Here is a 26,932-nt window from a genome sequence, read left to right on the forward strand (position 1 = left end):
TAGAGTGGTAGATAATAACTTGAACCGTCCGATAAATATGACTGTTTAAAATAATACTGCGAAGGAAAAAAACTGGAAATGTCCTCGCGTGAAAGATAAAAACAAGGAGAGTCCACTTGAACAAAAACAAAAATTAACTACGTTTTTATTGCGAGTTTAATCGTTTAGTTTCCTTTGTTTATGTTTGTTAGAAAGTTCTTCTTCTTCTTAGGATGCCAGTCCATCTGAAAGTTGGTGATAATTCTGGCTATGATGACTTTGTTGGTTGCTATACGGAATAGGTGTGTTGAGATCTTTCTACACCATACTCTCATGTTAGCGAGGAAGACTATTCTTTTTCGTTCTGGGCCCTGTTTCCTTCAATTTTACCTTGTAAACTGCATTGGAGTAGCTCGTATCTGCCTTGATTTTTCAAGTCCTAAGTACGGCCCTTCACGATGTTGACTAAATCTGCGGTTGTGTTCATCCTCCGTAGCTGTAGTACTTCTTCATTGGTGACTTTGTCTGTGCATGGTATCTTCAGGATCTTTCTGTACAGCCATAGCTCAAAAGACTGAAACGGCACGGCCTATAAAGTTAGAATTAAGCCTAATGGAGTTTCTCAAGAAATTAATGTGTGTTTTAAAGCATTCATGTCAATACTTGATGTAACTAAGGGCAAAATTGAACACTTACAAAAAAATTTAAAAGCTACAGGAACTTCTGGACAAGACAAACTTGGTAAGCATGGTTCCCAGCATAGAAAGTTGCATCCAGAATCGCGTGAAGCAGTATATAACCACATAAAGTCTTTAAAAACTAGAATATCCTATTACAGTTTACCAGAGAGTTTGAACATTACAAAAATGTTCAACTTGTTCAAAGAAAAACATCCGACCATTAAAGTTTCTTACGTTACGTTTGCCCTTTGGTTACCCAAGATCAGACACATGTTCAGCATGTGATGAATTCCAGGCGAAATTAAAATCATTAAAATATGATAAGGTTGCTGCAGAAATTCGCAAATTAATAATTCAAAATAAGTTACACAAACGTAAGACACAGACATTCTATAATTTTAAAAAGGCTGCTCTCAAAAGGTCAAAAAAATCAGGCGACCATTGCATTAAACTATCAAAAAAAATGTATTTCCTTCTGTTATAATTTTTATTGTCATTATTATTGTCATAATTTTGTTTTCCGCCTTTCTATCAGCTGGTGCAACTAATGTTTGTAACGTAAAATATAACGTGATGTTTGGACAGTCCTTCTTTTTTTCAGATTTTATTTGTAGTTAGCTACTTTTTAATTTTTTTATCTCTGTTCTTTAAAAATTTGGTTAAAATGTGTTTGTGTATTAAATACAATGTACTTTAAGTTTACTAAATAAACATAAATACTATTTCTTCAGTGTAATTGTTTAAAGATATGTAGTCACAAACATTAAATTTCCTATTTTCTTAAAACAAAGATAACGTGACATTCCTTGTTTTTTCCCTTAACCCTTCAATTAGTAATAGTAATAGTTTTTCAATAGTTCTGTGATTCTGTTGAAGTTGATATCAAATATTGTAGTATTTTTTGCTGTTTTCAATAAAAAGGATTGTAGAAAAGTGTAACATTGGTGACAGCGGTGGGATAAAATAGGAACATATGTGGACCATTTAGTGTGACATCTGGAAATATTATTCGCAGTTTCATACTCCTGGGCTGAGATTAGTACTCCATTTAGCGTTTTGTGGTAGAGCTCTATTATTTTCTAACATTTTTATACATTTCATATATACATTTCAACATACTGTTGTCCATTATGAATGCCTGTATACGAATTTGTTCCAGAAAATCTTTGGGTGCCTGGGGGTACGCAAAATGCAATGATCTTTTAATAATGGGTTCAAATTCTTGCAGGCTTTTGTTATGTTTTTGATATCGAACTTTTAGCTGACTTTGTAAAACCTGCTTTAGACGCTGCTGGCTATATCTTGTCTCTAGAGCTTGATCGAGTTTCTATCGAGGGCGATATATCTCTTGTTGGTAATATGCTCCATTCATGAAATTTTTAAGAGCCCATGGAGGATCTAGCTTTAATGTGATTTAGCATTCTTATCTTTAGTAGCTAGATTTCTTCATAGTAATAAGTGCCTAACTCATTTCATAAATCCAAGAACAAGTTTTTAAAGTTAATTGTAATTTAAGTTGTTAATTAAGTAACCAATTATCTAATCTTTGTTTATTTGTATTATATTGGATTTGAAACAATATATTATTGGAGGAACCTTTCCCAGCTGACTGTACTTTGTTTTTAATGTAAAAATTTGCAACTCGTTTGAATTTTTACATATGTGCTACTTTATACTAATTAGCATTGTTTACAATAATACCATATAATTAAGTTAAACGTAGTTTTTTAATAGCGGCGTTGATAAAAAAACCCTCATTAAAATATATTATTATGGTAAACGAAACAATTTTTTTATTACGTTTCACCTTGTAAAAATAATACTTTCGTACGAGTATATACGTGAGTTAATGGAAAAAATCTTATACACAAATAAGATTAAATCGCTATATTACAACTTCAATCGTGTAGGTATTTCCAATGGTTGGCCACAATATGGCCTCTTTAGCTCTATTGCTGGAGCTGTCTATCAGGGGTGTTCCCATCTCGGATCACTATAATCCTTTAGTCCTTTATGACACCCCAGGTACATTTTAAAAACTCCCCAACTCTGCTCGAAAATTAACAGGTAGGTATTTCAGGTAGATTAACAGGTAGGGAAAATTTCTTATTAACATAGAAAAACATCCTACCCTCAATACCACTTCCTTAACCGCTTAACGCACACATTTATTTGCAAAAATACGTCAAAAAATTACCTATTTATTTTATTACAGTAAAATAAACTACGAACAAGACTATTGTCACTAGATATAATCTAAAGTAAAAAAACGCATATTTTCTTAGAAAAATATAAAATAACAAATACCCTCATGCGCTCACCCGAGTTAACTCGGTCGTAACTTTTTACATACAAAATACTACAAGAGAAGAAAATCGCAATTATTCCAATATAATAATGTCAAATATTGCTACTGCACTCTAAAACAAGGGATTACACACAGAGGTACGTCACAGTCAGGGCAGAACGTGACGTCAGCAAAATAGAATTCTACTCATCGTGATCCCACCCCAGTCAGCAGTCGATCGTAAAAAGTTTAAAATTAGAAACGAGAAAACAAATGAGCACGGGTGCCCATATAAAAATTTTTAGGGGGGGCAGACGTGAAGATGTTGCTGATTACATTTCGTATACTTTGGATAACCATATATAGTTTAAAGCACCCGAAAAGCTAGGGGGGAGGGCCACGCCCCCCCCCTGCCCATAGGTATGGGCGCCCATCCAAGTGAGGATACCGTTATTTAGCGCTAGAGGAGTTAAAACGCGTGGGCCTTATATATCGTACAAATATTTTAAACACGAGTTAACTCGGTTAAGCGAAAATAGAAACGTAGTTTAAAACCGAGTTAACTCGGGTAAGCACGTTAAGCGGTTAAATATTGTACACAAATTTTGGGTTCTTTGCGAATTTAAGAAATAGTTTCTCTTGGTTGGAAACGTTGGCCGTGGAATCGATTTCGCTATTGATACATAGGATAAAGCTTGGTTAGATGTTTGCGACATATTGACTGTTAGGGCCATGATTTTATTAATACAAAAGTTAATGAATACAACAATAATATGTTATCGCAACTTGAATATGTTGAAATATTATCACATTATGATAATTTTTAATATTAGTTTGTATTTTTATTGGCTTATGTATAATTATATATATTTAATATAGTTATTCTAGAAATGTATTTTTTTCTATTGAGATATAAAATTATGTGATAGTAACAATTAATATCCCATGAGCCGAGCTGGTATATTTTATATCGGGCACTTTTAATCTTTGCTCCGACTTGGGATATTTTTAAAAGACGTACCTGTTTCTTGGGCCGAGATAGGCACTGCCCGTCTATCATGCGTTGTATGTGTGTACATCATTTTTGCTAAGATAACGGATTCTTTCCTCTATTGTGGGGATACTGGCAAGGGGGTGGATCAATACTGACGAATAATCTACACGTTTACTCATGCATTTTCTCAGGATGTTTCTTTCTGTAGCCAAAATGGTGTTACTTTGGCGATTATATTTAGTGACGCATGGACACACGCCTTGTTTTCTATAATTGGTCTAATGAGCGTTTTGTAGGTGCAGACAGTACACTCAGTAAATTTGTCAGACAGTACACTCAGGAGGTTAGTTCTTCTTGCTCTGTCTAGGGTGTTTTTGACGTCGATGCTAAAGTTGAGAATTTGACTAAAATGAACTCCCAAATAGGAGACCGAGGGTCTGAATTCGAGCATCTCTCCAAGGAGAGATCTGGTTCCTCCCATCTTGATTTGTTGCACCACTTTACAATTTTGTTTAGTTGATTTTCGGCTCTATCGAATAAAAATGGGCGTCTCAGCTTCTCATGAGTGGTACCTGCGAAGAGGAGTGCAGTATCATCAGCATTTAGCAGGATAGACTCTCGGATATGTTTAAAGGATGGAAGGGCGCTGTTGTGTACTGTTTAAGTCTTCTAAAACGCTTGTCAGTTTTTCTCAAACTTCATTAAAGATTCTTCCCTGAGTTGCCACAGCTGTATCATCAGTGTAAATTAATTCTTTTGTTTGTTAGCTTATGGGTTGGTCGTTGGTGTACTTATGTGATATAGAGTCAGCATGCAGCTTCCCTGTAGAAGACACCTGACACTTTCTGGCCTCCATCCTGGTCTGGTCACCCTTTTTTGGTCTCTCACCTGACACTTCCTGAACTAGAGTGTTACGTAGAAGCATCTGTTCTGGATAAGGCATATTGCACCACTTTTGTGAGTCGAAAATTCTTTGTAGATTACGAAAGTTTTGTCATCAGTCGTTGATTGCCAGTAATATTCTGTTGGAAATCAAATATGGATAAAATTGGGTTAGTAAATTTCGAGGTTTCATTGTAGAATAATAGGATCATTTGTTTATTTTAAAATAAACAAGTCATTTGTTTATTTTAAAATAACTGCTGTTTTGTTTGTCATTTATTTGTTCATAATTTGAAAAATTATGTGTAGGTAAATATGAAATTAAGTATAAATAGTTAAAAAAAAAAATTATATATTCTGTAGATACCCTTCTCCCATTTTCGTACGCTACTGTGAGCGCAGGGAGACCATAATAATTGCATTTTTTTACTCCGGCCCATTGGCAAATTCATCATAAAAGAGCTAATGGCTTGTAAAATCGTAAGTTGTAGTCAGGAACAATTAAAAATTAAACGGTTGCCATTAACGGGGTATTATCACGATTTATGTTTTTTCAAGGAAATTTGTTTTTTACGGGCATTATTGAATTAGAGTTTGTAGATTATAGATGTTATAGGTGTAGACTAAGAGCCGCTATAGGTGAAATTTCTTAATCATTTTAGGCACGACCGACGGGACCCTATAACTTAAATAGTAGAACCTAAAAGAAAACGTTTGAGCACTGTGCCGTCACTTTTCAGTGGCACATGCGTCTACAGTGGCGCATCAAACTTTCCACTTATGGACGGGATACATAAATTAAAAAATAACCTCACTCATTACCAGAATTTAATTTTTTTCATTTTTTTAAGTTCTATGTGATTAAGACATAAGATTCATAGTAATTTTAACCCACCACCCCCTTCTCCCTGCTACCACCATCAAAAACTTTATTTTTCGATTTTATTTTTTTTTTGGTGGGGTGCAATCAATTTTAAAATTTCAAAAAATTCACACGCATAGTTAAGACTTTTATAAAACACGTCTATTTTTTATAGACCTGTAGGTTGAGTGTACATAACCTCAAAGATTTAAAATTTTTTTTTTTTTTTTTTGGAAAAAAGCATATAACTTTTTTTTGGGGATATCTGCAGATCTAATTTTTTCTCAGTCTTGTGTATTTTATCAAACACTATATTTCTGATTTTTTTCAGATTTTTCTGTAACGCTGGTCACCTTCAAAAATCCAAAAAACTGTTTTTTAAGGGGGTTTTGGGGGGTTTGAACGTGTTTTTCTGATTTTTAAATATTCTAAAGGACTCAGTTACTTTAAGTTACATATAACCTATAAAAACAAAATTGATTTGATATATTATGAAGTTTATAAAATAGGGAAAATCCCCCAAAACCCCCCAAAAAACAGTTTTTCGGATTTTTGAAGGTGGGGAGACTTACATAAAAATCTGAAAAAAATTAAAAATATAGTGTTCGATAAAACACACAAGATTAAGAAAAAATTAGACCTGCAGCTATTCCTAAAAAAAAGTTATACGCTTTTTTGAAAAAAAAAAAAAAATTTCTTTTAATTTTTTGAGGTTATGTACACTCTACCTATGGGTCTATAAAAAATAGGCATGTTTTATAAAAGCCTCAGCTATGCGTGTGAATTTTTTGAAATTTTAAAATTGATTGCATCCCACCAAAAAAAAAATAAAAACGAAAAATGAAGTTTTTGATGGTGGGGGCAGGGGGAAGGGGGTGGTGGGTTATCCTATGTGTTAATCACATAGAACTAAAAAAATAAAAAAAATTTAATTCTGTTAGTAAGTTCTGTTAACTTTTAATTTATTTATCCCGTCCATAAGTGGAAACTTTGATGCGCCACTGTCGACGCATGTGCCACTGAAAAGTGACGGCACAGTGTTCAAACGTTTTCTTTTAGGTTCTACTATTTAAGTTATAGGGTCCCATCGTGCCTAAAATGATTAAGAAATTTCACCTATAGCGGCTCTTAGTCTAGTGGTGATTACTGTAGATTTTTGTGGTAGCGTTTGTAAATCCGTATTTATAGTCCGTCCGCTATAACTTTTCCCATGCGGTACGATTCATTTTCAATCAAATTAAGTCAAAACATAAATCGAAACGAACGTCGATGTGTATATACATTTTGTATACTGTATACTATATACTACACGGGTCTACCCCAAAATTCCGACAGCCAAAATCCCGACAGCCACAATCCCGACGGCCAAAATCCCGACACGCCAGAATACCGACAGCCGAAAATCCCGACAGGTTTGATAAGTTTCTTTTTAACATATAATTACATTTTGTTCTTGTTTTTTGTTTATGGCCATCTGTTTTTTAATTTTTGTTACTAAACAAAATGTAGTGGTCGGAATTTTTACTTATGCGAGGATTGTTGCATGTCGGGATTCTGGTCTGTCGGTATTCTGGCGTGTCGGTGTTTTGGCCGTCGGGATTTTGGCTCTCGGGATTTTGGCTGTCGGGATTCTGGGCGGCACCGATACTACATACATCGGCGTACGTTTCACTTTCTGTTTTGACTTAATTTGTTTGAAAATGAATCGTACCGCATGTGAAAAGTTATAGCGGACGGACTATACACATTCTTTGTTATGTTATAATTAGCTTTATTTAAAATACACCTAATTAGCTCTCTTTAAGCTCCACAGAATCTCTGACTAAATAGTCCAGGGCGCATCTGTTTTGAGATGGACGTTGAGAGGTGACTCAAATTTTTTTGCAGAAATTGCTTGATCATAAATCAAATAATAATATTTGAGTTATCCTCCCTCTCAAAAAGGCCCGGAACATTGTTTAAATAATCAAAATGTCAAAAAATGAAGGAAAAATTCGATTTTTTTCTTCGTTTTTTGATTATAACTTTAAAAGTGTTCATTTTCGAGAAAAGTTTAACTGAAATAAAAGGTGCGCAATTAAATTTCCTACAATATACAATTGGTTAACAATTTAAAAAATAGTCACGTTTGTTGCAAAATACCAATAATTGCGAAAAAAAACCATACAAAAACAAGAATTTGCATTTTACGTTTTTCAATCATTTATGCTACACTTAGGACCTTCATATTTTACACAGAAAAACTTTATGATACAGTAAAACAATACTGTAAATTTAATTAAGATCGGTTCAACAGATTTTGCAAAATAAATTTTGCAATCCAGCTTTCGCAAAAAAATTCATTTTTTTAAAATGTTACAGGACTGAAAATAAGGCAGGTAGCAGGTTGAAATTTTTTTTTGCTTATAGAAGTGTACTGTACCTTTCATTTGCAATTTGAATAATTAAAATCGATTAATTACTACGGCGTGAAGAAATTTTTTAAATAAACAATAATTTTTGGTGCTACGCGCAGGACAGCGGTGTTCGATTCACACAAGTTGATTTCCACCAAAATTTCTTCCATTCTTTATCTAATATATTATTTTCTGACTATATTTTGTTGTATTTTAATATTTTAATTCCACAAAAATCAAACTAATTTTATTATTGTTTGTGAAATATTGTTTAAACAATTGCATATGTTTAAAAATAATAAACTTTTATTCTCTAAGTTAAAATATATGAACAAAGAAAGTTTTTGCTAATAAAAGTGTTATTTCAAAGGATAGAGTATGTGTTTTTATTTTGCAATAAACAAATTTATTTATATCGAAATGTAATAAAAATTAAAATGTATCAATCATTATCAAAGGCCATTGGAATGCCCAATCCGAGCAAACTATCCGCTGTCCGGCGCGTAGCACCAACAATTATTTGGTTTAAAAAAAATCCTGACGCCGTGGTGTTAATCGATTTTAATTTTGCCAAATTGCAAATGAAAGGTACAGTACACTTCTATACGCAAAAAGAATTTCAACTTGCTATCTGCTTTATTTTCAGTCCTGTAACATTTTGAAAAAATGAATTTTTTTGCGAAAGCTGGATTGCAAAATTTATTTTGCAAAATCTATTGAACCGATCTTAATGAAATTTACAGTATTGTTTTACTGTATCATAGAGTTTTTCTGGGTGAAATATGAAGGTCCTAAGTGTAGGATAAATGGTTGAAAAACGTAAAATGCGAATACTTGTTTTTGTATGCGTTTTTCGCAATTATTGCTATTTTGCAACAAGGGTGACTATTTTTTAAATTTTCACGCAACTTTTATGTTAGTACAACTTTTCTAGGAAATAAATACTTTTAAAGTTATAATCAAAAAACGAAGAAAAAAATCGAATTTTTCCTTAATTTTTTGACATTTTGATTATTTAAACAATGTTCCGGACCTTTTTGAGAGGGAGGATAACTCAAATATTATTATTTGATTTATTTTCAAGCAATTTCTGCAAAAAAATTTGAATCACCTCTCAACGTCCAAATGTACTAATATTTTTACAGATGCGCCTTGGTCTAAAAGCATTTTTGTCGTTAAGAGCATCTGTATAGAGAATGGGACTAAATACAGTAGAAAAAATGAAAGAATACCCATGAACGAACATATAAAACACGCTGTATTTTCCTGTCACCGTGTCACACAAAAAATTGGCCAGCGCAAGTGTATGTAATAATTATTGTTACATGTACTTGCACTGGACAATTTTCTTTGTGACACGGTGACAGGAAAATACAGCGTGTTTTATATGTTCGTTCATGGGTATTCTTTCATTTTTCCGACTGTATTAATGTTTAAAAGACCAAATATATGTGTTGCACTAGGTCAAGCAACCCGACACCTACAAGAATAATACTTGACGACCTAGAACTGGAAGGTGTCGACATCTTCATATACTTAGACTCACTTCTAACTAAAGATAACAATATCAGTCAAGAAATTAAAAGAAGAATAGTGCTCGCCATAAGTATTACTATGGCTTAAGAAGACATATTATGGCCTCAAAAATGGGTCGCCCAAAAATTAATACACGCCTAACTTTGATACGAGAATTATTAAAAAAATATGCATTGAAATCCAGATCCCGTAATTTTTTGAGCATTATAAAGTGACTACATAGACAAGTGCGACAAACTTTAAGGGGTAATTCTGCATGAAAAAATAATGGCAGTTTCCTCGATAAACGTATGACCGCAAATGCTTCGTTTCCGAGATACGGGGTGTTTCTTACAAACTGACAATAATTTATTTATTGCTCTAAAATCGGTTGAGATATGCAAATTAAATTTGGAGTCAAGAGGTAGTTATTGTGCCTTGGCATACAATTAAAAATTTTGTAAGTATTTATTATTAGCGTGCGGACTGGTAATGGTCCGAATTTTAAACTATTATTAGTTCATATGTTTTATGTGTCCATCCCAAAACTCATTTTTCACCTTTGCAATTAAGAAAAGACTTATCTACATCTGCGAGACAGAGCTAGTCGAACGAAGAACAATAATTATTGGCTCCCAACGTTAGTTGGAGTCTTATTGTCACAATCTATATACCGAAAATTTATTGAAAATAACAAAACATGTAATCAAATAAGTCATAATGAAGGATAATCAAATTAAATTTGAAATAATGTTTGGCCTGCTTTCTCCTCTGAGCTACATTTATTTTATTTCTTAGTTGTTAGGAGTTACATTAACAGTATTGTCTGTAATGTTGTGAGATCGGTAATTAACTTTTCTTGTTTTGTTACAGTTGGTGTTGAAGATTGCCGTCAAAGAAAATATTAAACGACTGACTGAAGTTGAAAGGCCTAAGATCGAACCGAAGGCTATTATTACCAATCATATTTTAGTTCAACACAACCACGTAAGTCATTTAACTATGTTAATATAATAGAATAAGATATTTTGGTACCTGAGGTGTTATATAATTGCAATGTATATTATTGAACAATAACTATCTATATATCTAGGCGTCAAACTACATATTTGAAACATATATTTTTTTGTCTATACATATATTATACATATTTGAAATTTCAACAGAGTTAATTTTTACTGAAATCAAACAGATATTGCTGAAAGGACTAACACAAATAGTATGGTATAGTTAGACCCAAACCCAGACATCCAAAGTGAAAGTTGTCCTCCAACACCAAATTGTTCTATATGGTCCACATAATGTTCAGAAAAAAGTCACACCATTTTGAGCGTCGGGTTTGGGGGGAGAGGGGGGAGAAATCTGCAAATTCGTAGTTTTTTTACGTTTTTCGTCAATATTTCTAAAACTATGCTTTAGCGTAAATAGTGTTCTACTGAAAAATTTCTACATAAAATTTAAAACAAAAAAGGTTCTATACATAATTGTTATAAAATCAACGGTTCCAGAGTTACGGAGGGTGAAAAGTGGAGGTTTTCGATACTTTTTATATTTACTGATTTCTCCCTCCTCTCCACCCCAAACCCGACGCTCAAAATAGTGTGACTTTTTTCTGAACATTGTATGGACCATATAGAACAATTTGGTGTTAAAGGATAACTTTCACTTTGGATGTCTGGATTTTTGGTATAGTTATATCATAAATATTGCCCAAAAAATATATAAATTATCGAAAACCTCGATTTTCACCCTCCGTAACTCTGGAACCGTTGATTTTATAACAATTATATATAGAACATTTTTTGTTTTAAATTTCATGTAGAACATTATTGTATATAATATTGTTTACGCTAGAGCATAGTTTTAGAAATATTGACGAAAAACCTAAAAGAACTACTAATTTACCGGCTTCTCTCCCATCTCCCTCCCAAACCGGACGCTCAAAATGGTGTAACTTTTTACTGAACAATATGTGCACCATATAGAACATTTTGGTGTTGGAGGAAAACTTTTACTTTGGATGTTTGGGTTAGGCCTTTTTTTGGACCAGTTATACTATACTACCTCCGTAACTTTGGAACCATTCATTTTAGAAAGATTATGCATAGGGAATTTTTTATTTCAACTTTAATGTAGAACAATTTTGTATAGAAGTTTGTTCATGCTAAACCGCATAGTTTTAGAAATATTGGCGGAAAACTTAAAAAACTACAAATTTACCGATTTCTCCCCCCCTCTCCCCCCCAAACCCGACGCTCAAAATGGTGTGACTTTTTTCTGGACATTGTGTGGACCATATAGAACAATTTCTTGTTGAAGGATAACTTTTACTTTGGATGTCTGGGTGATGCCATCTTTTGGATCAACTATACTATACTAAAAGCCATTAACAAAAGTAACCTAAAATTATTTATGAGAAAGTATTCTATAGGATAGGTGGAAGTTGCCGTACTATGTAAGGAATAAAAAAAAATAAATAAGAAATCAAATGAATACAATTTTTAGTATGATAGAATTGATTCAAAAAATGACATAACCCAGACATTCAAAGTGAAAGTTATCCTTTAACACCAAATTGTTCTATATGGTCCATATAATGTTCAGAAAAAAGTCACACCTTTTTGAGCGTCAGGTTTGGGGGGGGGCGAGGGGGGAGAAGTCGGTAAATTCGTAGTTTTTTACGTTTTTCGTCAATATTTCTAAAACTATGAGGTTTAGCATGAACAACCTTCCATACAAAAATGTTCTACATTAAATTTGAAATAAAAAAGGCCCTATACATAATCCTCCTAAAATGAACGGTTCCAAAGTTACGGAGGTAGTATAGTATAATTGGTCAAAAAAAAAGGCCTAACCCAGACATCCAAACTAAAAGTTTTCCTCCAACACCAAATTGTTCTATATGGTCGACATATTGTTCAGTAAAAAGTTACACCATTTTGAGCGTCCGGTTTGGGGGGACATGGGGGAGAAGTCGGTAAATTAGTAGTTTCTTTACGTTTTTCGTCAATATTTCTAAAACTATGTTTAAGCGTAAACAATGTTCTATACAAAAACATTCTATCACTAACATACCATCGGCCACTGAAATAGCAAATCCTGTTAAAGAAAATTTCTTTCAATCAGTAAAAATATTATAAATTGCCCAAAAAAATATAAAAAGTATCGAAAACCTCCACTTTTCACCCTCCGTAACTCTGGAATCATTGATTTTACAACAATTATGTATAGGACTTTTTGTTTTAAATTTGATGTGGAACATTTTTGTATAGAACATTGTTTACGCTAAAGCATATTTTTAGAAATATTGACGAAGAACATAAAAAAACTAATAATTTACCGATTTCTCCCCCATCTTCCCCCCAAACCGGACGCTCAAAATGGTGTAACTTTTTACTAAACAATATCTGGACCATATAGAACAATTTGGTGTTGGAGGAAAACTTTTACTTTTAATGTCTGGGTTAGGCCTTTTTTGGACCAATTATACTATACTACCTCCGTAACTTTGGAACCGTTCATTTTACAAGCATTATTCATAGCGCCTTTTTTGTTTCAAATTTAATGTAGAACATTTTTGTATCAAAGGTTGTTCATGCTAAACCGCATAGTTTTAGAAATATTTTAGAAGTAAAAAAACTACAAATTTACCGATTTCTCCCCCCCCCCCCCCCAAACAATGGTGTGACTTTTTTCTGAACATTATGTGGACCATATAGAACAATTTGGTTTTGGAGGATAAGTTTCACTTTGGATGTCTGGGTTTGGATCTAGTTATAACATACTATATAAATTTCATGAGATAAGTGTTGCTTGTAAAAACACAATTTGAAGTCCATAAGTGTTTTTTGAATATGGTCTACCAAAAACATGGGCCCATTAAGTAACTAAATTAAATCATTCAACAACCCTCATAAATTATTATTTCTTCAACGCACTTGATAATATAATTTCCAGAAAATATTATACAAGAGATTTTATTGGATCAACAAATATTTATCACTTATTTTTGTGATATGTTCCATTTAATTTGCGCCAAGTATTACTTTTTCTTTTAGTCTAGTAAAATAAAATTTGACTACATGTAAAACAAAATGTAAATTCGTACAGGTTGAAACAAATTTTATATCAAAGTTTAGGTGGGTACAAAAGATATTTTCAAGAAAGTATCCAAATCACACAAGGGGATCATTCTTTAAATAATTAAAAAGGGGTCATTTTTGCAAAAAAATTACTTTTTTAACTGCTGAGGTCATTCAATTACTAATGAAGGTCTATAGGATTATTTTCTGCAAAGTTGAAGGGTTAATCTTTCACATATAACTTACTAAATTAAATTTGACCCCCTATTTATTTAAATAATTATACATGAAACTTTAAAAACAAATTTGCAAAAAATTATTTTTAGCGTTTTAAATAAGCACTATAAAATATCTTATTTTACAGAAAAAGTTGTGCTATGTTATCAGTATTAAACAAAAAAAAATTAGTCCAAAAATATTTAATATTTTTTGAGATATTGAATTTGTTTATGTTACTCTATTTTCAATTGCAAAAACGCGGTTGTTGCCAAAGAAATATTCACCTGTATTAAATCTTATTAGTTTTAGTTTTATGTATATTTTCGATAAATGTATTGATAAATTCAAATTTCAATTAAACTTCCCCCTAAAATGACATTTGAAAATTATTCAAATTTGTTTATAATTTGTTTTTTAATAACGTCGCGGGGATTAAATATTTTGAAATGCCGTTTCGATAATTGGGTTTTTGGGAATTTTTCACTAATTAACAAGTTTTTTTGTCTTTTTTTCCTCTTCTTTTTTTTCATGGAGTTATATTACTACGGGCCCTTTTAAGGTTAAGTTTCATTAAGAATGTCGAATCTCTAAGTTATAGATTCTAGACCTAAAAATATTAAGATTGGTCTAAAATCACTTAAATAAAATGTGGCTGGTTACTGAGTTACAGGGTGTTTAATTTAAAAATTAAAAATTATTTTTACCAAGTACTTTTAAACTATTTGACGCATCCTTATTATACTTGTCAGAAAGTGTGGGTACTATACAGTCTACTAAATTGTGACAAATAAAAGTTTCTAGCTACTACCAGAGGCGTACGACAGGGGATAGTTAATGGTTGACCCTTTCCAAATTCTACGCCACTGAGGGAATTACTATTTTAGCGAAATTTTTCGATTCTCCAATACTTTATATGTAAATAATATACTCTTTACTGGTAACGATTAAGTCATTAGTTTTCGAGATATTGGACGTTAAAAATGAAACGGCATAGTTATTTTGATTCATTCATTCATTCATTTTAAACTTCCAATATCTCTCAAACTGATGACTTTATCGATACCAATAAAGTTATTTACATACAAAGTATTGGAGAATCGAAAAATTTCGTTAAAATAGTAATTCACTCAGTGGTGTAGAATTTGGGAAGAGTCAATCATTCACTATCCCCTGTCGTACGCCTCTGGCACTAGCTAGAAACGTTTATTAATCACAATTTAGTTATTAGAAATAATAGATAATAAAAGGTACAAATAATAGTAAACAAACTATTTATTTTAACCGAAAAACCGTAATATTACAATATACAAAGAAATTAAGATACGTGTTTCTACAACGAGATATTCTTCTAGACTGCATATCGAACGCAGAACTAACACTAACATACAGTTCTGGCATTCACATCCCTTCTAACATGTGCAATCTTAGGTAAGAGTTTATCGCCCTAATGCATTCGGAGAATTGGCCCACCCATGAAAAGAGACCCCACATGTGTATTCTAACACTTAACAAAAATAATAAAGTTGAATTCCAACATCCCCTCGCAACTAAAATTATTTTTGAATTAGTCAAACAGACCCCCTTTACTACTTAAGTACTCTAACTTAACCCTATACAGCGGCTTAGTCAACATATCGGCTATCATATCCTCGGTAGGACAATACCTAAAGTTAACAACCCCTTTTTCTATATAACTAATTCCGGCTCTAAACCCACAAATTCCTTTATAACCTGTTTTAACCAAATTGCTTCCTGACATCCTTCAGCCAATGCTATGTACTCTGCTTCAGTTGATGATAGAGACACGCAATTCTGTTTTCTACATCCCCAATTTATAGGCGAACCCCGTAATAAAAATATATACCCGCTATTTGATGTTCTGTTCCCTTTGTCTTCTGCCCAGTCAGCGTTTGCATAGCCGTATAATGCGCTATCTGTTCCTTTTTGTCCTAAAATAAGCTTTTTATATTTTCTTTTATTTAAATATCTTAACGCCCTCTTTGCTTCGTTCCAATCTACTTAATTTGGATTTTTATTCTGTTGGCTTAGTATGGTGACGCTTGCCAATATATCCGGTCTAGTATTTACCGCAATATATAATAAACCACCAATCAATTGTTGATATATTTCACTGTTTTTCACCGGCTTTTCTCTGCTAGGCTTATAGTATCCAACATCCAGCGGTATATTGAACTCTTTTCCATCTTTCATCATAAACTTGTTCAGCAATTTGTCAATACAACTGGCCTGATTTAAACTACATATCCCTTTATCGCACATTTCAATCTTGCTACCTAAATAATCTTGTAATAATCCCAAACTCCTTATATAAAAATTACATTTTAGTTTCTCTTCAAATATATCAATTATTACCTGTGAATCCTTTGCTGCTATTAAAATGTCATCCACGTATATAAGTACGTAAACCCTTTCATGATTTATTACCTTGATATATAAATATATATCAATATTGCTTTTACAAAAAATTTTCCGTAATGACGTGATTTTCTCTTGCATAGCTTGCTTCCCTTTTTCACTATCACTTCTTTCAAGCGCTTCTTTAAAGTTTCTTGGTTCTTCTTCTTGAAATTTTGTCAACTTTGCTACGTAGCGCTCAGGTGGAATACCTTTATTTATTCTGCTAGATCTACGATCACCTGAATTCTCTATATCGAGATCTGTATCTAATTGATAGTTAGAATCACCGTCATCGTCATGGGATTCTTCCCAACTTAAGCTCTCATACGTGTTAGATGTGTCCGTAGAATTTTCTATTTCCTCCGTGTTTTCAAAATTTGCAACCTCTCTGTCTTCTACGTCGTTTGGCTCTATTTTTTCCCGTTCCATCATGGACCCAATGGATATTTCCTCACTTTTTGCCTCCTTTTTCTCGACGCATATATTTCTCTTGGAAAACACCACACTACGGCTAATTGTAATACGTTCTGTATCTACATTTAACAATCTATACGCTTTTGATTCATCAGAGTAACCTACAAATATCAGTGACTCACCTTTTGGATCAAATTTATCCTTCATTTTTTCTTTGGGAATGTGGCTATAAACCGTAGACCCAAATATTTGCAAATTCGACACATTCGGTGTTACTTTATGCCACAATTCATAGGGCGTTTTTTCTTTCGACTTAGTAGGTAATCGATTTTGCAAATAATTGGCTGTCACTATCGCTTCCCCCCAAAATTTCTTTGCTAAACCCGCATCGATTAACATGCACCTAGCCATTTCAACTAGAGATCGATTCTTTCTTTCTGCAACCCCGTTTTGTTCTGGAGAGTACCCCGCTGTATATTGAATTTTTATACCTTTACCCTTTAAAAATTCCCTTAAATTATTATTTACGTACTCGCCACCCCTATCCGACCTAATTACTTTTGGAACCCTACCTAACTGATTACTCGCAAATTCTATAAACTCTTTTATACATTTTACCGCTTCATTTTTATGATTTAATAAATATATAGTTGTATATCTAGAAAAATCATCAATTAAAGTCAAAATATAACGTTTACCCCCTGGAGTAACAGTCTTCATGGGCCCGCAAATATCCGAATGTAATAAGTCAAGAATATTAAATGTATTGCTATGAGAAAATTTTGGAAAACTCTTACGTAAAATTTTACCTTTCATACAGCATTCACAAGTTTCCCTAATCCTACAGTCTGTCATATCAATCCCGACTGCCATTTTCTTTTCCATTAAGTGTTTGACTGCATCCATGTCCCTGTGTCCAAACCGTCTATGCCATGCATGTTGACAGTTGCTGGAGTGCTCCACAGCACTCAATCCATGGTCCACAGTTGAAAGTTTGTATAAGTCCGGTGAAGGCACCGCACTCGCGACGACTTTTCCGTGTAAAGCGATTTTACACTCGTTTTTATCGAATTGCACATTATGTCCCGCACTTGTTAGCTTTTTCACCGAAAGCAGATTTGAGTCTAATCCCGGCACATACAACACTTCGTCGATTTTTAAATTTTCCACTCCCGATCCAGTCACGCACTCAATAAGTCCTGTTCCTATACCCTGAACCTCGGAGTATTGCCCTTTCTCCGCCAAGCTTACAACGCCTTTTCTGCTACCGTCAAATTGGGTATAGAATCCTTTGTAATTAACCATGTGGCTCGAAGCTCCTGAGTCCACATACCACGAAACAGAATCCCTTTTTCCGTCCCTTGAGCTATAATTGACCATAAAACATGCATCATCAGTACCTTCAGTGACTTTATTGGCCTTTTCCTTCTTAAACGCTTTGTACTTAAAACAATCTCGTTTAAAATGGCCCTTCCGGTTACAAAAATAACACTGCCTTGCTTCTGCCCTTGCAGTACCATTATTTTTGTTACCCTCGTATACTGACTTCATCACCGACTCCTCCTGATTTCTTCCCAAAGCTCCCTGACGTCTCCTGTACTCATCTATTAATTTACTCGTAACAAATTCTAGAGTAAATTCACCCGATGGCCTACTTTCCAGCGCTGTAATCAAAAAACTGTATGAGTCTGGAAGACTTCCCAGCAAAATTCCTGCTGAGAACCTGTCCTTAATTTCTTCCCCTAAGGCGGCCAGTTTATTCAACGATTCTAGGAATAAACTAATGTGTGCTTCCATATCACCATTCTCCTCTAGCGATAGCCTACAGATTTGCTTTAACAAAAACACCATACTAGACAAACTTGATTTCTGATGATACTCCCTTAGCGCTATCCACGCATCGCGCGCGAATTCCCTGTTCCGGATATGCACTAATTGATTAACGTCAACAAGTAAGGCTATAGTTGACAAAGCCTTATCATTTTGTTTTTTCCAAGAACTGCTTCGATCTGCTTCTAATGGTAACTCACTCGAAACTATTTCCCATAGATCAGCATTGATGAGTAACATTTTCACTAAATAATTCCAGGATTGATAGTTCTTGCCGTTCAACTTTTCGACGTTATATTTCGCACTCTCTGCCATTATGTATTCGGTTAACACGAAAAATTTCGCGACTGTACACTTTTAATTATTATCTTAATACAGGTGAGCTAACAACGTAACTGAGCCCAGAACCTATTAGAAATATTAGATAATAAAAGGTACAAATAATACTAAACAAACTATTTATTTTATAACCGAACCGTATTATAATAATATACAAGCAAAGAAATTAAGATGTGTCTTCTACAACGAGATGTTCTTATAGACTGCATATCGAACGCAGAACTAACACTAACATACAGTTCTGGCATTCACATCCCTTCTAACATGTGCAATCTTAGGTAAGAGTTTATCGCCCTAATGCATTCGGAGAATTGGCCCACCCATGAAAAGAGACCCCACATGTGTATTCTAACACTTAACAAAAATAATAAAGTTGAATTCCAACATTAGTAGGGTGTATAATAGCCACATTTTCTGCCAAGTATGATAAGGATACGTTAAATAGTTTTAAAGTACTTGGTAACAATAATTTTTAAATTTTTAAATAAAACCCCGTAACTCAGTAAGTAGCCACATTTTATTTAAGAGATTTTAGTTAAATCTTAATATTTTTAGATCTACAATCTAGATCTCATAAACTCGACATTCTTAATAAAATTGAACCCTAAAAGGGCCCGTAGTAATATAACTCCAAGGAAAAAAAGAAGAAGAAAAAACGACAAAAAAATTGTGTTAATTAGTAAAAAATTCCCAGGAACCCAATTATCGAAACGGCATTTTAAAATACTTAATCCCCGCGACGTTATTAAAAAAACAAATTATAAACAAATTTGTATGATTTTCAAATGCCATTTTAGGGGGGAGTTTAATTGAAATTTGAATGTATCCATACAATTATCGACAATATACATAAAAATAAAAATAATGAGATCTTAAGCAGGTGAATATTTCTTTGGCAACAACCGCGTTTTTGCAATTGAAAATATAGTAACATTTAATAAACAACTTCAATATCTCAAGAAATATTAAATATTTTTTGACCAATTTTTTTTTGCTTAATACTGGTAACATAGCGCAACTTAGTCTATAAAATAAGATATTTTATAGTGCTTATTTAAAACGCTAAAAATAATTATTTGCGAATTTGTTTTTTAAGTTTTATATACAATTATTTAAATAAATAGGGGGTCAAATTTAATTTAGTAAGTCTTATGTGAAAGATTTACCCTTCAGCTTTGTAGAAAAAAATCCCATAGACCTCCATTGATAAGTGAATTACCTCAGCAGTTAAAAAAGTATTTTTTTTGCAAAAATGACCCCTTTTTAATTATTTAAACAATGATCCCCTTCTATGATTTGGATACTTTCTTGAAAATATCTTTTGTACCCACCTAAACTTTGATATAAAATTTGTTTTAACCTGTACGAATTTACATTTTGACTTTTTTTTTATTTTATTAGGCTATTTTTGATTATTTCATAATTACTATTTTAGTTTCATTTTTTAATAGTTAAATAAATTCTAATTCAGAAAAATAAAACTGATTGCATTTTTGTTTTGGTTCAATTCATAAGAGTCTGGGTTCGTAATATATATCTTGATAAAAAAGCAGTAAATTTGTAACACGACGATATCAAAACCAGATATTACAGCTAATCCAATGCGATCTAATAATAGTAGTTATTATATTCATAGTTGTTATAAATAACAAGATATGATAGTAAGTTAATCTTTATAAACTAGTCGTAATTGGCAATTCAGTTTTCTTGACATATCTCGAAAATAAATCACTTCTAATTAATTTTATCTGCGATTCGGAGCAAGTAGAGTTAAATGAGTTAATAGGCGGAAAGAATTATTATTGTAATGAGGAATGAAGCATGTATAATGATAATGATCGATTGTTTTTACAAGTCCCGTTGGACATAAAAATTTGACACAGTTTATATCGAACTGGTTTAACGAGTCTGTGAAGAAATAAACTCTCGTTTTATTGTTATGACAGAATGCGGTTAAAAGGTTTAGAATATAAATATAAGTTTTATTGTTCTATTCGTTCGCTTTTAATTGGTTCAATGGTTTCAGTTTTAATTTTAGAAGTTCATTTATTTCCGTATAGCTAGATTACTTTGTAACAATATAACAACCGAGTCGAGTTACTACACTGGGGTGCAAAATTAATTGGACATCTTAAAAATGGGTCATTTATGATGTCTCAAATTTCCTAAATCTGCTGTCCGATTTAAGAGATTTTTTTAATAGATTATAGCCTTATTCTTTAACAATATCGCTGTAATAGCATTGTTGCTAAACAGTTAAATTTTCATTGTATACCGGGTGTACCAATCCAACTGTGTCTTTTTCTCAAAGTTCGTATCACCCTGTGGAATATTCTAGTATTTATAAAATACTGAAATTAAAATCAAACTATAGCCTCATGTTTTCTCAACATTTTGTTTTTTGATTCATTCGTTTATGTTGGAGATAATAAAAAAGTTAGGTACTTTAACAACTAGCCATGTTTTTCATCAATACAGGGTGTTTTTAAATAAGTATGGAAAACTTTAGGGGCAATTCTGCATGAAAAAGTTTGCTTCATAAACGGTATGTCATGTCTGCAAATGCTTCGTTTGCGAGATAGGGGGTGTTGAAATTTTTCTTACAAACTGACGATTTATTTATTGCTTTAAAACCGGTTGAGATATGCAAATGCAATTTGCTGGGTTTTAAGACGTAGTTACTGTACATTTCTTCACGTACAAGTAAGAATTTAATATTCACCATTGGCGCGTATGCGGGTAATATGACGGCTCATATTACCCGTATGTCCGCCAATGGTGAATATTAAATTCTTACTTGTATGTGAAAAAATGTACAATAACTACGTCTTAAAACCCACCAAATTTCATTAGAATATCTCAACCGGTTTTAAAGCAATAAATAAATCGTCAGTTGTAAGAACACTCTCTATCTCAGAAACGAAGCATTTGCGGATATAGGTTTATAAAGCAAACTGTCATTAGTTTTTCATGTAGAATTACCCCTTGAAGTTTGCCATACTTATATAAAAACATCATGTATTGATGAAAAACATGGCTAGTTGTTAAAGAACATAACTTTTTTATCATCCAACATAAGCGAATGAATCAAAAAACAAAATGTTGAGAAAACATGAGGCTACGGTTTGATTTAAATTTCAGTATTTAATAAATGCTAGAATATTCCACAGGGAGATGCAAGGTTATAACATATTAAAAAATCACTTAAATCGGACAACAGGCTTAGAAAATTCGAGACATTAAAAATTACCCATTTTTAAGGTGTCCGGTTATTTTTGCACCCCAGTGTACCTATAATATTGTCACCAATAATAATTGTTGAGGCTTCGATTAGCTCTGTCTCTCAGGTGTAAGTAAATACGTCTTATCTTAAATGAAAATTTGTAAAATGAGTTTGACAGGGACAAATAAAAGTTTATATTAGACCACAGCATTTAGGAAAAAATAAATCGATTTTTAAATACAACACCTATCTATCGTCAAAGGTCATGTCAGTTCAATATGTGACGAAGTGTCACTGCCAGATATTGGACAGTTAGGAAAAGACTTAATCTACGAATTTAACTCAAAAAAAACTAACACGTCGCTTAAAATGGGACGCACATGAATAAAAAACACGATGTCAGTTTGCTCGAGAACATTGGTGTGTTCTTCATTGGGGCCTGCATCAATAGAGTAGAATTTTATTCCTGGATAATGCCCATACATAGCAACGGGCGCGTTTATAAGAGTCTCGGAGAATGATTTGCTCAATAATTATATACCTAATGAATCATGATTAGAAACATGAGAAATCTAAAGGTTTGTATCTACTATGTTCGCGCTCTTTGAGGTCCGCGCTCCTGCATCTACTTCAGATACGTTCGCGCTCTCGGACTGTGTAACGGTGCGCACTCAGCCTCGGCGCTCCAATCGGTGGCGGTTTATACAGTGCTAGTCAAAAGTCCGTACCCCCCCCTCGCATCTTTTGAATGGTTATACCTATAATAGTAAAATTTGGAGGGAAGAAATTAACGGACGTAAGCTTCTTAACTAGTCATGACAGGTGACGTAATTGTGACAGATGACGTTACAGAGCCACTGTGACCGATAATTTTAAATGGGACCTTATGGCAAGTGATACCTCATTTAAAAGGCATTCAAAATACCTATTCAGTCATACTAATATTTTTGGGTTTTAGTTGATTTTGATTTTGGTGAATAAATTAAATAAATATAATATTGTAGTTTCGCATTTAATTAATAAAAATTCAAATGTCCGCCTATGGTTTTTTTGTCAAAAAGGTTGACGTTTTTCAATTCTCTAGTAGTTTTTACATTAACGTCAACCTTTTTGACAAGTAATCATGTGCGGAATTTTGAATTTTTATTAATTAAATGAAATGAAACTACAATTTTATATTTATTTCATTTATTCATCAAAATTAGCTTATCAAACAAAATTAGTATGACTGAATAGGTATTTTCAAGACATTTCAAACGAGGTATCACCATTGACATATTAAGCCTAGACTCGGCTTAATATTAAGCCTCATACGCACCAAAAAAGCGTAACGCGGAAACAGTCGATCGGTGGTCTATCTATCTCTTTTAACCAAACGATCCCGCGCATGTGACTGACAGAGATGGCTAGACCACTCAATCCTATGTCGGCGTTACACCTTGATGCATTGAGTGGCACATCACTAGCCAAGTCTATCCTCTTTACGTGTCTCTGGGTATCACTTGCCATAAGGTGCCATTTAAAATTATCTGTCACAGTGGCGCTGTAAAGTCATCTGACATAATTACGTCACCTGCCATGGCTAGTTAAGAAGCTTACATCCGTTTATTTCCTCCCTCCAAATTTCACTATTATAGGTATAACCGTTCAAAAGATACGAGGGGATACGGACTTTTGACTAGCACTGTATAATAATATGTAGAGAAGCGCATGCCGTATCCATTGGAGCAGTTGCAGGAAGCGCGGATACGTGCCTTAAAGAACAGGAGCATTAAAGACTTCTCACGTTGGAAAGCAAAATTCAAGCAAAGGTCAGCAACAGATAACCAAATTCTCGTTTTCCAACTCTTCTACCAGTCTTCTTTCAACCAATCATTTTTCAGTCTTTCGAAATCACACAAACAACCCAGTCCTCCAGAAGTTACATACTTTCAAATTTCCCATTTTTGTTCTCTTTAAACAAATCTAACAACGAATCCTGCCTAATTCACTTTCTAAAAATTCACCAGAGTTTTGAAACCGATAGACACAAAAAGGACCAATAAATGAATCGCTTACATTCTGTCTTTATATAGCAAACCGTTTTTCTCATCATCGGGTTTTTAGCTATATCTATTTAGGGCATGAAATTAGAATAGGAAAAGACAATCAAACTTGTCAGATCCAGAATCGTATAGGCTCGAGATGGGCAGCATTTGGCAAGATGTGACATATTCTAAAAGTAACGCTACCGATTTGCTTGAAGAAAAAAGTTTACAACCATTGCATACTTCCCATAACATATATGGTTCCGAAACCATAACTTTGACTAAACATTCTGCATATAAGTTTAGAATAACCCAAAGAAAAATGGAAAGAGCAATGTTGGGAATAACAAGAAGATATATGGTACCAAATAGGATAGTGAGAGAGAGGACCAAAGTGACATGTAATAGAATAATTGTACAAGCCAAATGGAGATTGGCTGGACATGTAGCACGTTTAAATGATAATAGATGGACCAAAAGACTCATAGAATGGAGACCATATCATTAAGAAGCTACAGTTTATCCTGTATAAGTTTAAACATCTTAAAAAAACACATACCTAATATATACCTTCGCACACTATATTACGGACTAGTAGAAAGTCATCTCCGTTATGGTATAGGGGAAGCGCACAGTGGTCCAAAATCACGAAAAGCTGGCCAAAAGTAAAAAAAAATTTCAACGTTTCGAGAATATTATTACATTTTCTAAAAGAGAATTAAATTCCCTATTCAGTGTTGGCAACCCTAGAGCTATATCTCCCATATCTGAATTTTTAGTTCAGTTCAAAGTTGACATTCGTACGGAACAGAAGCGCAGTTAAGAATAATGAATATTTTATACGCACAGTCTTGTGCGTGTATCTTGAAAACGAAGTGCGCAAATTCAATTCTGCAAAATGAAGGATATTCGTGGAGCCCTCCTTAATAAAAGCCGATAATATAAAAATATTTCTATATGTGCTACATTTAGTAGATTTTAAGTTGAAATTAAGTAATAAAAAAGTATATATTTTGGAAAAATTAAATTTTCAGATGGCCAAATAGTTATATATTCCATCGAATTCCAAGATGTTACTACAATCATCTTTTAGCTTATATTTCTCTCTTTAAGATTAAAAAAAATTAGCTGCCACTATCTGCCCCTTTGGTTTTACGAGAATTTTTTGTTCAGGCGCTTTGTGCTATGAGTTTCAATATGAATCGTTATTAACGCAGAATAAACAGATCATGTCACAGCATGCAGGTAGTTGTTATGACTGTAGATCTTTAGTTATTTCAGTATCGTAGGGTAAAATCGTAGATAAAAGGGTCAGGTACAGTATTGTTGGAAAATAAAGTAAAACTTAGTTGTAACTTTCATATGATTAATAATCGAATTTAACGTTGTAATAAAAAATTGGCGGATTGCATCCGCCATTTTGTTTTTTGAAATTTCGATTTCGGATTCGTAATCAGCAACCTCAAAAACCCCCGAATATCAAATTTCGACGGTATTACATATATTTAAAATATATAAACCCGCCATATTACATCCGCCATTTTGTTTTTGCAATTTAGACTTCGGATTCGTAATTAGCGACCTCAAAAACCCTTGGATGCCTAATTTCATGCAAATCAAAAAACGCTTTCATATTTTGGCCATCTTTTCGGGTTTTTGGACCACTGTGAAGCGCCCACTGTGAAAACACACATTCTCCCACTGGAAATCATACAAAGAAGATTTCTGAAAATTATTATGTCTAAACCATACACCTACTCTACAGATAGATTATATAAGGATAGTAATATATTTGACTTGAAACAATTATAGTTTCTTTGTGTCTCTTTAAAATATCACACCATGAAAACAGACAATAATTTACCATCACATGAACATGATACAAGAGGCAAACACCTCTATATGATTCCGAAAATGACAAAGTCCTTCTGTCAAAGAAGTTTTCTATTTCTAGCCCCAAAAATATATAATCATATCCCTAGTGATATCAAAAATACTAAGAATGTTCCTCTATTTAAAAAGAAATTAAAATCATTTCTGATGGAACAAACAAGAAATTTTTGTGACATCATTATAGTAGCTTAAATTTACAATACATACATTAAAAAACAAAAAAAAAATAAATGAAACTCTAGAGTCACTACCAATTTTTATACCTATATTTCAAATTTTATATTGTTTTAAACTGATTTATTTTGCTTATTATTTTTATCATATTTAATAAAACATGCGTATATACACCATTCTTCAAAAATATTACTAACTAATTGAGCCATACATAATTGTTTGAAAAAGAAATTAATTATTCGTGCTTTATTGTTAAACTAAGTATTTATTTTATTGTTTTCATTATATTATTTATTCTACGTATCATATTTACTAAAACATAACTGTGTATTTACAAAAAAAAAAACGTACCTATCTATTTATTGTATTATTTTATATTGTATTATGTTGCTATTTATGTTATTTATGTTATTTACGTTAGTATGGTATTATTTATTATTTTATGTCCTATTTACCGAAACAGGTGTATCCACACCTCTCGGAGACCTTCGGGATTTATTCACTTTACCTATATGTAAATATCTAAAAATATTGTACCTATTATTGTTGAATAAATTATCAGATTATCAGACCTAGAGAAGATAAAAGGCACTGATAGGCAGACCACCAAAAAGATGGATGGTGACTTGATTAAAACAGTGGGAAATTGGATACAGAAGGCACAATATAGAGAACAATGGAAGAATATGGAGGAGACCTATATCCAGCAGTGGACACA

At 32.9% G+C, this 26,932-nt stretch overlaps 1 protein-coding gene across 4 annotated transcripts in view; it reads left to right on the plus strand.

Moving 5' to 3' along the window:
* Positions 1 to 26,932, plus strand: part of LOC114328070 (uncharacterized) — an 865,859-nt gene that overhangs the window by 189,846 nt on the left and 649,081 nt on the right. For all 4 annotated transcript variants that reach the window (XM_050656308.1, XM_050656306.1, XM_050656309.1 and 1 more), the window contains exon 2: positions 10,469 to 10,582. In XM_050656308.1, coding sequence (XP_050512265.1) covers positions 10,469 to 10,582 — 114 coding nt within the window. The remainder of the gene's footprint in view (positions 1 to 10,468; positions 10,583 to 26,932) is intronic.

This window comes from Diabrotica virgifera, chromosome 7, assembly GCF_917563875.1.
Source record: "Diabrotica virgifera virgifera chromosome 7, PGI_DIABVI_V3a".
NCBI classification, from domain to species: Eukaryota; Metazoa; Arthropoda; class Insecta; order Coleoptera; family Chrysomelidae; genus Diabrotica; species Diabrotica virgifera.